Raw genomic sequence first — 13,286 nt, forward strand, 5'->3', positions numbered from 1 at the left:
AAATTACGAATTAATAGCTTTTGAGCACATGGTGGGGTTTTTCTGATGTGTTGTGTTTCTACAGTAACTGTCTTGTTGCACAGTTTGTCATCTGCAACCACTTGTACCTTAAAGTAGATAAATTGTTTGAGTCAAAATCACGATTTGAAAACTTGTTATATCTATGCCTGAAATTACTTAATTCTGTGTGTGTGTTTATTTGCATAATGTTTCACTTACATTTTCTTTTTAATCATCTTCATCACTGTTAGACACTATACACTAAGTTGCCACTGTCACTGTAACTCTTTCACTGTTTTACCAGCTGTAAAAACAAACATGTTGGGCAAATGGTTCAAATGGCTCTGAGCACTATGGGACTTAACATCTGACGTCATCAGTCCCCTAGAACTTAGGACTACTTAAACCTAACTAACCTAAGGACATCACACACATCCATGACCGAGGCAGGATTCGAACCTGCGACTGTAGTGGTCGCGCGGTTTCAGACTGAAGCGCCTAGAACTGCTCAGCTACTCCTGCCGGCCATGGCGGGTAGTGGAACAGTTGGTGTTCCTGGCGGTTGTTCTGAATCTTTCAGAGGTGTCTGTGATTTTTTTTTGTGTGTGTGTGAAAGGGAAGAGGACTGGACTTTTATTATTATTATTATTATTATTATTATTATTGTGTGTGTGTGTGTGTGTGTGTGTGTGTGTGTGTGTGTGTGAAGGGATGGAGGGGGAGAGTGAGGGGTGACAGCCCTCGCTCTCTCCCTCTTCCTTTTCACACACACATACAAAAAGAAAATCCCTAAACCTACTGTCACCCTCAGTCTCTCTCTCTCTCTCTCTCTCTCTCTCTCTCTCTCTAGTTTTCACACACACACACACACACACACACACACACACAAAAGAAAAAAAATCACAGACACCTCCGAAAGATTCAGAAAAACTGCCAGAAACACCTTCAACTGTTCCACTGTCAGCCATCTTGTTTTTACACCTTCAATTGTTCCACTGCCCGCCACGTCTGTTTTAACAGCTGGTAAAGCAGTGAAACAGTTACAGTGACAGTGGCAACACAGTATACAGTGTTTGACGTTGATGAAGATGATTAAAAGGAAAATGTAAGTGAAACATTATGTAAAAAGACACACACAGAATTAAATAATATTAGGCATAGAAATAACAAGTTTTCAAACCGTAATTCTGGCTCAAACAATTTGTCTACTTTAAGGTACAAGTGGTTGCAGATGACAAACTGTGCAATAAAACAGTTACTGTAGGGACACAACACATCAGAAAAACCATGCCATGTGCTAAAAAGGTATGAATTTGTAATTTGTGTGTTTTTTCAAATATCTGTAATTACAATTTAAAAACTAATAGCTACATGTGTACAAAAAACAAAGAACACTCTTTATCTTTAACAGATGGAAAATAAAAGCCCACTGAAGATGCTGCAACTGCATTGAAACACGTTTGGATTAAAAAAATAAAACTGTGTTTTGCTAAAGGTGGATCCTATCCAAAAATATACATGGAGGAAAGAAGTTGAAAATTTGATTTTTTGGCTCGTAGCTGAGTTAAGCTAGAAATATATTTTGTGAAATTACTATGAAATTACAAGCCTTAGCTGCTTACAGACGTTGACGTATGTCAACGGGGACAAATGAAAATGTGTGCTCCGACTAGGACTCGAACCCGGTATTTCCTGCTTACATGGCTTACACTCTATCCATCTGAGCCACCGAGGACACAGAGGATACTGCGACTGCTGGGATTTATCTCTGGCACGCTTCCCGCGAGACTCACATTCTCAACGTATTGTCCCGAACTACATTTGTAGTGCCCCCGCCCATTATACTCATTACTCGCGGCGCGCTGCCGATTCCCGTAAGAGTTCGGGCACTGTTTGCGCATCCGCACAGAAGAAGATGGTCAAGTATATATATATATATATATATATAGGGTGAGTCACCTAACATTAACGCTGGATATATTTCGTAAACCACATCAAATACTGACGAATCGATTCTACAGTCCGAACGTGAGGAGAGGGGCTAGTGTAACTGGTTATTACAAACCATAAAAAAATGCACGGAAGTGTGTTTTTTAACACAAACCTACGTTTTTTTAAATGGAACCCCGTTAGTTTTGTTAGCACATCTGAACATATAAACAAATACGTAATCAGTGCCGTTTGTTGCATTGTAAAATGTTTATTACATCTGGAGATATTGTAACCTTAAGTTGGCGCTTGAGTACCACTCCTCCGCTGTTCGATCCACGATCCAAAGAGAACGGTGATGGACCTTTGGTACAGAAGAGACTTGTACAGCATATTACGTCCACATGCTAACACCTTTTTATTGGTCTTTTTCACTGACGCACATGTACGTGGTTTCCGTTTTCAGTTACGGAGTGGAATAGTGTGTGTCCCGACATGTCATGCCAATAGATGTTCAATGTGGTGGCCATCATTTGCTGCACACAATTGCAATCTCTGGCGTAATGAATGTCGTACAGGCCGCAGTACATCTGGTGTAATGTCGCTGCAGGCTGCCACAATACGTTGTTTCATATCCTCTGGGGTTGTAGGCACATCACGGTACACATTCTCCTTTAAAGTACCCTACAGAAAGAAGTCCAGAGGTGTAAGATCAGGAGAACGGGCTGGCCAATTTATGCGTCCTCCACGTCCTATAAAACGCCCGTCGAACATCCTGTCAAGGGTCAGCCTAGTGTTAATTGCGGAATGTGCAGGTGCACCATCATGCTGATACCACATATGTCGACGCGTTTCCAGTGGGACATTTTCGAGCAACATTGGCAGATCATTCTGTACAAACGCGATGTATGTTGCAGCTGTTTGGGCCCCTGCAATGAAGTGAGGACCAATGATGTGGTCGCCAATGATTCCGCACCATACATTTACAGACCACGGTCGCTGTCGCTCTACCTGTCTGAGCCAGCGAGGATTGTCCACGGACCAGTAATGCATGTTCCGTAGATTCGCTGCCCCGTGGTTTGTGAAACCCGCTTCATCGGTAAACAGGTAGAACTGCAACGCATTCTCTGTTAATGCCCATTGACAGAATTGCACTCGATGATTAAAGTCATCACCATGTAATTGCTGATGTAGCGACACGTGAAACGGGTGAAAGCGGTGACGATGCAGTATGCGCATGACACTACTTTGAGTCAGTCCACCGGCTCTCGCAATGTCCCGTGTACTCATGTGTGGGTTCATGGCAACAGCAGCTAACACACCAACTGCACCCGCTTCTCCTGTGACGGGCCTGTTACGGACCCGTTTGCGTGCTACGACCATACCTGCTGCATACAGTTGCCGGTAGATGTTTTGCAATGTGCGGCACGTTGGATGCTCTCTGTCCGGGTACCGTTCTGCATACACCCTGCAGGCTTCAGCTGCATTTCGTCGACACCCGCCATAGATGAGTATCATCTCCGCCTTTTCAGAGTTCGAATACACCATGGTCACAGTTCCTACAACACTACACTATCACAGACGTCTGGTAACACGGTGTACTACAGCTGGTCTGTGTGCGGAGACGAATGCAGAATAACAATAGCAGCAAGCGCTACATGCGGACACTGCGACAGCTAGACCAAACCACAACAGTGCACTACAGCCACACTCGTAAACACGGTCGTCATCGTAAACATGTCCCTGCAGATGCTGCTCGCCGACCGTGGCCCGTGCTTGTTAAACACGCAACTGAACGTCGGAGGTTTCAAGCGTCAACTTTAGGTTACAATATCTCCGGATTTAATTAACATATTACAATGCAACAAACGGCACTGATTACGTATTTGTTTATATGTTCAGATGTGCTAACAAAACTAACGTGGTTCCATTTAAAAAAACGTAGGTTTGTGTTAAAAAACATACTTCCGTGCATTTTTGTATGGTTTGTATTAAACAATTACACTAGCCCCTCTCCTCACGTTCGGTCTGTGGAATCGGTTCGTCAGTATTTGATGTGGTTTACGAAATATATCCAGCGGTAACGTTAGGTGACTCACCCTATATATATATATATATATATATATACGAAGATGGTATCTGATCTTTCAGACATGTCCGAAAGAACAGATACCATCGGTGACCATGCAGCTCGTTAGAATGAAATTACAATCCTTAGCTGCTTACAGACGTTGACATATGTCAACGGGGACAGATGAAAATGTGTGCCCCGACCGGGACTCGAACCCGGGATCTCCTGCATCCTGTGCGGATGCACAAACAGTGCCCGAACGGGAATCGGCAACACGCCGCGAGTAATGAGTATAATGGGCGGCGGCACTGCAAATGTAGTGCGGGATAATGCGTTGAGAATGTGAGTCTCGCAGGAGGCGTGCCAGAGATAAATCCCTGCAGTCGCACTATCCTGTGTGTCCTCGGTGGCTCAGATGGATAGAGCGTCTGCCAGGAGATCCCGGGTTCGAGTCCCGGTCGGAGGACACATTTTCATCTGTCCCCGTTGACATACGTCAACGTCTGTAAGCAGCTAATGGTTGTAATTTCATTCTAAAGAGCTGCATGGTCACCGATGGTATCTGTTCTTTCGGACATGTCCGGAAGAACAGATACCATGTTCGTTTATAAATATATTTTGTGATTTACATTTTTCCTTAATTGGCCCATAATACCCGCCGTTGCCCTACCTAGCCCAAGGTATATACAAAACATGAGTCTCTTTCTATGACCAACAGAACGACGCTTTTGGTGGCACGTTTAGAGTGGTGGCGTGGCCGGCAGCCGGCAGTACTGACCGCAGGAAGTAGTCGTGCGCGAAGTCCGGGTGCTCGTCGAGCCAGGCCTCCATGCGCGCGTACTCGGGGTCGTAGTACTGGTGCTTGGCCGCCTCGGCGCCCGGCGGCGCCACCGCGCTGGGCGCCGTCTCCGCCGTCATCCTCGTCTCCTCGGCCGCCGTGCGCAGGTGCAGGCCTGCGACAACACACCACACTCCCGTCAGGCGCCAGCCAACTCCAGATACTCAACCAGGCTGCAATAGCTACGCGGGTAGAAAGAGGCTTGCAAAGAGTAAGCTAGAATGGAGAGATGCACGAAACTGGTCTTCGGAACGAAATCCGCAACAACATCAACAGGAACTAAGAATCTCTTCCTCAACTAATGGTTCGAATTATTGTAAAAGAGTGAAAGTCACTTATGTTTACAAGTTTAAAAGAAACTGAAAAGTAAACAATCTAGCATGCCAAGTCCGAGGTCCCCACCTGGACAGCATACAACTAACCGGTGTAAGCGGCCAAGCAAAAGCGACTAGAGCACTGCGCGGAACAGTGTGTCTCATCAGTCGCCCACGCAAACAGCGAATCACGGCACTGCATGCTCTGACGCTCTGAAACGCGGAAACGGGAAGGCACCTGTTCAACAGGACAGATCAGCGTGTCAGCGCGGTGACGAGATTCGCAGCAGAACGCCGAGAGGAACACCTGCAAGACAGCAATGCCGACGTCATAGGAATGCGGTCTTCTGGAAATGCGTGTGAGTGACATTCTGCTGTGACGAGCACCGAACAGGAATGTTGCCTCTTAAGGAGTTACGCGCAGTAGATTAGCGAGGAAGGATACGGCACTCGCGTCTTTGAACTTCTACAACTACTTTCCGAGGGAGAATGTTGTCCTATTGTTGGTGTTGTGTCTTCAGTCTCTGCACAAGTACTGCAGTCTGTATCCTTTTGAATCTGCGTACTGGAATCCTCACTTCCCTTTATTAGTAAATAGACGATTCCTTGATTCCACGAGACCGATCACTGAAGTGCTTACTAAATTCCTGCATGAGCGCACACAGTTGCTGCCGGCCCCTGTGGCCGAGCGGTTCTAGGCGCCACAGTCCGAAACCGCGCTGCTGCTACGGTCGCAGCTTCGAATCCTGCCTCGGGCATGGTTGTGTGTGATGTTAGTTAGGTTTAAGTAGTTCTAAGTTCTAGCGGACTGATGACCTCAGATGCTAAGTCCCATTGTGCTTAGAGCAATTTGAATAATTTGAACAGAGTTGCTGAAAAGCAACAACAAAACAACAATTCCACCATCTACGCGATGAAAGAAACATTTACAACGCATTAAAGAGATTTTTTTACAAGACTGTTAACTCTATACGCGGTAAATAAAAAAATGGCTCTGAGCACTATGGGACTTAACATCTGACGTCATCAGTCCCCTAGAATTTAGAACTACTTAAACCTAACTAACCTAAGGACATCACACACATCCATGCCCGAGGCAGGATTCGAACCTGCGATCGTAGCGGTCGCGCGGTTCCAGTCTGTAGCGCCTAGAACCGCTCTGACACCCCGGCCGGCGGTAAATAAAACAAAGACGTGTTTTTAGAGAAGGAAAGTGTTTCTTGTTAAAGGAAACTGCTCTTCATTGAAACAACAACAAAATATCTTTGAACTTAAACAATACCAATAAGCAGTATGCCTCGAGTCCAAACACTGGCACATCAGTTCCACTGCACAAATGTTAACTAAACTCAGCCATAGGGGCCTCACGCTACTTTGCTTTTATTACATGTCTTCCAGGTGCCACCTTCCGAAGACAGCTAAAAACTCTAACCTATCACCTGACATTTCGAGAGCAAGTGCACCGTCTATTACTACAAGTGTCCTAATTCGAATCTCTTAAGATTTGAGATGTTTCGAACACGTCTGTTAACTCCGGAAAAATCAGTAAATTCTAAAAATTTCGTATTAATTCATCATATCGTTATTACTGTTGTCCTTGCACGTAAGTGCACTGTTCCACTATTAAGTTTCTGGAAGAATCCACGAAGATGTAATAGCACAGTGAATGACGAGTGACAATAACAGAATCGTCATCAATACCAGGAAAGGAAAGCAGTAGAGTAACAATATCAATGCAACGGTCATACCTGAGCTCGTCTGCACCAACTACTGTCAAGTTTCAACAAGAGCGAGAATTACCACGCCCGTTACAAGCGAGGGGAAATCCGCCATCGAGCGCACAACACAGACTGTCACGGAACTTCCTTGCATCGTAGGCGTCTCATGCTTAATCTCCTGTCCCATCTTGATTGCGGTTTCTATGGGATAATCGATTTGCAGAATTCACGCCCACAGTTCTTCCACAACTATCTTCTAACGCATAATGATGCACGTATCATATTGACACTCTGCTTGCGAGAAATGATACTTAATTCACGCATTATGGCACGAATACTTGTTGGTTTTTCCTCCCTGATTACTACTCGCGGTATTTCAACGACACGTGAGCTTTCGAATTAACGACTGACAATTAATGTTTTCCAATGAACACACGCGTTATGTTAACGATATGACTTCCGATTTACTGTGATGACACTGCTTTCACGTTCACACTAAGAGTGCCGCCAGTTCTTAGATGTGATCGAAACACCAGTTCGCAAGAACTAATCCTTGTTGTTCTGCTAGTGCAGACACCGTGTTACTTCGTAGGGCTTCTCGTTCAACCAAATATGAAAAGTTGCAGACAGTCCACATACTCGGTTTTTCGTCAGTTTACTGTTGCCAGTTTCGAAGTTCGATTGTCCACTACTACACAAACTTTAGCTCACAAGAACAGCCTTGCCAGATGTAGGAACTCAATGTTTTCCGTAGGTGCCATTTTAGCGACACAGCACTAGAGGCCACGAACTCTTTAATATCGATAATTTCCGTCACAGTTCGTGTGCGTTCCTTTCCCAAATATTAAGTACTCAAGTGACCTTGCCGGTAACGGAATCATACCGCTTGAAGCAATGTACAAGGGTATTTCTCCCCTCTGGACATGATACGTTCAGCTGACTTTTAAAACATTAAAATGGAAATCATACGCAAAATAAAAGTGTAATGTAGATTCACATTTATTTATTCTCTCTCCCATCCTCTCTCTCTCTCTCTCTCTCTCTCTCTCTCTCTCTCTCTCTCTCTCTCCCTCTCCCATCCCCCCCCCTCTCTCTCTCTCTCTCTCTCTCTGTGGTTGTGTGTGTGTGTGTGTGTGTGTGTGTGTGTGTGTTTGGTCCAGGGTAAACAGTTAAAAAATTTACGTTATTTCCCCAGTGGCGAAATAGATGACGTGTGTGTAACACCACATTGTCTTTACATTAGTGGGGAACTGATGTTGTCCACACTTCATTACTCATTACACGCTATAGTAAACATGTTGTTCCTTGTGATGGTAGAGCACAGCCGAGGATAATACGATTAGTGTCTTCTTCTGAGCTGCACTAGCAGAGGGGTAATAAAAGTACACTGTAACTGATGAATGTGCCGTCTTATATCATCCGTGGCTGAAGCGACGGCGAAACAATTTTTGAAAATAACTTCCCATGACGCATAACAGAGTCATACCACGGTGATAATGGAATGTGGACGCCTATTACCGCTTATTTCCGTGCCTTATATTATTCATTTCCTCCACACTGACTCCTTTCATTTCATTTTATTCAGTAGTTATACATCCCAGCGGCAGGGGATACCATCGTCTTCCACCAAATCAGTTCTCCTCATCCGTGTCCATTCCATATGCTGGGCGGGAAAACCTCTGGTTGTGGTGTTCCGAAGTAATGGGATGAAATTTGAAAATTTTGTGGTGATAACTCGCGAGAAGCAGTAAATTCTAGTACGAATCCCGGACTTACACAAATTTTTATCAGTCACGACTGACTTATTTCATAATACGTTCCACATTCACGTATATACTAATGAAAACAGGTTACCGACTGTGACAGATGGTACTTAATGCACCACTGTCTCTCTCCTCCCTTCAGCTATGAGACAAGAACACCTCGGAGAGGATTATTGTCGAAATTATGAGCATGTGCGTGCCAAGAAGTGTCAGACATAAAACTGCTTCCTCCCACACACCTCGTTAAATGATCAGAACGCTAGGGAGCTAGGAGACAGACGTCCTCGCACGTAGGTGAAACGATATCCGTAGTGGTGCCAGAACTAACCCCCTCCACACAATGTAAAGCGGCTTACAGGTGTAGATCTAGATGTAATGCTGTTTCAATGGACGGGGGTGGAATAGAAGCAGAGAGGAGAGTGAAATTCAGCAGCCTGCTCTGCTCCAACAGACGGCATGGGCCCGTAGCGAACACTCAGCAAAGTAACACCTCACGCATCACAAAAACCGACGCCGCCAGCCTCCCACGCTACACAGTAGTCGGCCTTTCCGGAAAGCTGTTGCGCCGAGTTGCTAAAACTGCTCGGCCGCTCGGCCGCGCAGAAATAACGCGGAAAGCGACACACCCATGTCCAGAGCGGTTCCTCGCGGTGACCGTGCAACTTTGAATACTGCGAGGCGTAAGCCGGGAATAGCGGCGCCGCAAGACACGCACGGCTGGAGAGCGCGCACGTGCGTGACGGTGCGTGCAGGTAGCGTACGCAACACCGGACACGCACAAGCAGCCGGCTGAGCCGGTGGGCGTTTCTCCACCTCCACCGCGGCGCCAGCAGATACGCCGTACCGAATCGTCCTAGACATGCGGAAGCTGTGTCGCCGCACTTTCAATGGATGGCGGTATCAGTTCATAATTAAGTAAAGTGTAAGAACGCAACGACGTGAGCCAGTCTAAAATTTAATACAAAAAATTATTAGTTAGCAATTACAGAAGGTAAAACTGCCATCAACATGAAAGTTTTTTTACCAGTCATTGTCTTACTGGAAATGGTATGCCTTTGCTATCCGGACGTTTCGACTCAGAAACTCAGCCAAGATGTTGGATGCAAGTACTGCTCTGAGATAAAGAGTAAGCGTAAGAGATAAAATAATGTCATTTTTTCGTTTACAAGTACAGTCATAATAAAATGTACACCCATCCAAGCCAAAGATAAGAAGAGAATAGTGAATAAATTCAGATAAATGTATATATGTAAAAACATACATGTCAGTTGTTAAAACAGTTGAAGTTTGTTGAGGCAGAAGCTCCTTCCCGTTATTCATTTTAGCTTGCTCTATCTTGTAATACAAACGTAGGTATGTGTAACTGACTTTATACTGTTCTGAATTAACTGGGCATAATTATTAAAAGTATCTACCATAAATGTAGTATCCTATAGATTCCTAGCGTATGTTTTTATGCAGTGTATTTTCTATTCTAGCAAAAGATGTCAGTAAGGGTAGCGTACATTGTTCGAAAGCCAACAGACCGATCCCGCAACGCATCTTGCTGTTTGAACATTTCATTTCAAATTGAACCTGCATGTTATGTTATGAAGTCAGAATTATTTTCATATCACTATCTGAAATGGAAATTAAGTTGACACTTTCCATGGTTAATCCGCTTATCGAACAACTGTACGTTCTGCAACATGCACGGCCTGAAACAATCAGCGGTCAGCAAGAATACTTATTTTTCAGAAGTTAAATCAGCATCAGACAGGTCATTTACTAACTAGACGACGATATTTACATCTTGCTATCGCTTTTGTCGTGTGCCCTTTGAATGACAAACCTTTACTGTGCACTGCATATCACTGAGCATATTTAATTATGCTCTACCACTTATATCTGCTGTTTACTGCCAGACAAAGGAAACATTACAAGAGGTTCGCACAAGAGGGGAATTCGTGGCGGGCGGATCACACCAGTCACTGAAACCAATGACTCAAAGAAACAGGCTTTTCAGGGCGACCTGTAGTTTAACGTGCAATATGGCATTTTTCACAATGACAAACATTGCCATATGCGAAAGAAATGGTAAGCGAAGAAGAAAAAGCCTACGATTGACCGGTGATGGACTCCTACGACCACTGGTCCAATAATGTTACTCGTTGGTTAAGTATATAAATTTCAATTTAATTCTATCCCGAAGCGACCCAGACATGCTGAAGACGTAATTATGTTCCCCAGATACAATGTTTTTTTCCCGATTTTTTGGGCACATTAGGTGCTGGTATTAATAATTTACCAGTTATCACAAAGACAGCAATTTCTGTGAAAACGAAGGCTTAAAAAGCCTACCAACCTGATACTAACGAGTGATTTCTTCAAAACTTGCCCAGTTTGATTGGTCACAAAACGAAGTTCTTACCTTCGCTAGACGACGCAAAAAAAAAAAATGACATTCCTAGTCAGAACGGTCAGCTGGGGAGTTTGGTGCAGGATGCTGTTCAGCCTTCAGGGGATTTTATCTCTGCTATTTCTATACAAATGATACCTCATAGAATCTGTAGTTAATATCGACCCATTTAAAATAAACTATCATATTCACTCAGCGAAACTTAGACGGAAAAACTATTTGCACCTAAATAAGAATTCATTAACCATAGTAAAGAAAGATGTGCATTATTCTGCAGCCTTTCACGTCTGATGCGCTTAATGCAGAACTTAAAAATTTTAGTATTAAATCCCAGACTTTCAAATCAGAGCTAAAACGCTTTCTCATGGCGCAATCCTTTCATTTTGTACTGGAATCGCTCGCAACAGAATCTTGCACTGCAACGTATTATGCATCGTATATAAAATATTTTCTCTATTTAAAAAAAAAATATTTTTATCAGATTTCTATGAATTACGTCCTGACGTTGTATCACCAAGTAGCTTGGCTCTCATGGTCCCACAAAATTTGATGAATTCAAATTTTAAAAAAATGTAAAACTTATTCCGAGATCATGTAAAGAAATCACAGGGAGCTTTATATGGAACTCCGGACAAAGGTCTGAATTATACTCATATCAACAAAACCAACAGTAATAATAAATTTGTCTCACGTAAATACCCTATCCCAGCTTACGAACATCTCTCTTCAATTACCAATAGATTATCGAAGGGCAGATATGGTACGTGCAGTTACCTCTGGTTATTCTTCTCTAATCAAACGTCAGCCCTCCCCCAGAATTGTGAGACTGTAAACATGAAAAAATTGTGCTGCTGTTACACATTCTTTATATAGTGTGTACATGAAATTCGTCTATACGGAAAGCATAATCTCAGTCATAAATTCGGGCTAGAAAGATAGCAAACTTTGTCGGCGCTATACAGCAGGTTGAGTTAAAGAAATTAATCCTAACTTAGGGGGGAAAATAATTGTTTTAAGTTTAAACTAACGTGCAATGTTTTAGTGAGTAGTGGGCCGAAAGACGCCTGGCGTCGTCTTGACATGTCCGGTGTACAGAGAGCAACACACTATGCAGCTGAGTAAGCCGGGTTGCCTACATGGCTGGCGTGTGTGCTGGCAAGTACGCCCCTACGTTCTTAGATCGTCGGCGAGACTGTTGATGAGAATTGCCGAATCGATAGATACAGTCCGTTATTGACTGGTTTCTGGTCGCGGTCAGCGTTAGTTAGCGTACGACTGTGCTTCTGCATCTACGAAAGCAGAAATGACTTTGCTGAGTTAGCGCTCTCTGATGTGTTATATGAAATTTGTGTCTGAAATAATATTTTTATTGACGTGTTAAAACTACTAAATCTCAATGTTGGCTGAAGCTAGTGACAACCGGCACGAAGGTAATACTTATCAAAGGCACTAGATTCCTACCGGTCCAAATACCTCCCACCATCAGCCACTTGGCCGGGAATATTCATATTGAGCGCATATCCATTTGTGATATGTTTCTAAATTTCTCAACAATGAAAGTAATAATATCATCATTTGAGTTAAGTGATTTCAAACTTTAAGTTTTGGAATTTAACACTACTTGTTTAACGCATGTAGTCCACAACTGATTACGTTATCAACGATATACGAGTACGTTTTAAATTTTCTGCAGCAATCAAACTCAGTAGAAAGTTAGAAAATTGCTGAATCTGCGGCATTAATTATCTAAAAAAAAAAATACCACGGAGAGAGACCCTCAAATAGTCTGGAAAAGAGTAAAATTAATTAGGACACTGTTAAGTGTAAAAAACCAGACTCCCAAGTTTTTAGAGAAGCATAATTTTATACGAAATGTGAAAGCAATAAATTCACATTTTTATTTGTTTTTCTATGGAGCCAACTTAATAAGGAGGGGGGTTGGTGGGTAAAATAGGAACAGCAAAACGATGTCTGCGAAATGGCCAAGAATTTTTGTAACAACCGTGTTTCTGGACGTTGGCAACTGAAACCTCGCACCCCACCCATTCCTAGAACTTTAAGGGCACTCGTCCAGACAAACACTAGCATACGTCGTTTTGTCTCACTTGTCACTAACAAACCGTTATGAAACGATCGTTCTTTCCCAGAATTTAGGAATTTCCACAACGTGCTTTCAAGAGAAAATTAACAGCTTAACAGAGTTCCCTGAAATAAGGTCACTTAGAGTGAATTTCTAATATAAAGACTTCTCATTT

General features: G+C 43.4%; 1 protein-coding gene across 4 annotated transcripts in view; it reads right to left on the minus strand.

Annotated features, from left to right (window-relative positions):
- Positions 1 to 13,286, minus strand: part of LOC126161543 (dual 3',5'-cyclic-AMP and -GMP phosphodiesterase 11) — a 386,751-nt gene that overhangs the window by 126,740 nt on the left and 246,725 nt on the right. For all 4 annotated transcript variants that reach the window (XM_049917471.1, XM_049917470.1, XM_049917469.1 and 1 more), the window contains one exon: positions 4,779 to 4,953. In XM_049917471.1, coding sequence (XP_049773428.1) covers positions 4,779 to 4,953 — 175 coding nt within the window. The remainder of the gene's footprint in view (positions 1 to 4,778; positions 4,954 to 13,286) is intronic.

The sequence above is a fragment of the Schistocerca cancellata genome, chromosome 2 (genome assembly GCF_023864275.1).
Source record: "Schistocerca cancellata isolate TAMUIC-IGC-003103 chromosome 2, iqSchCanc2.1, whole genome shotgun sequence".
NCBI classification, from domain to species: Eukaryota; Metazoa; Arthropoda; class Insecta; order Orthoptera; family Acrididae; genus Schistocerca; species Schistocerca cancellata.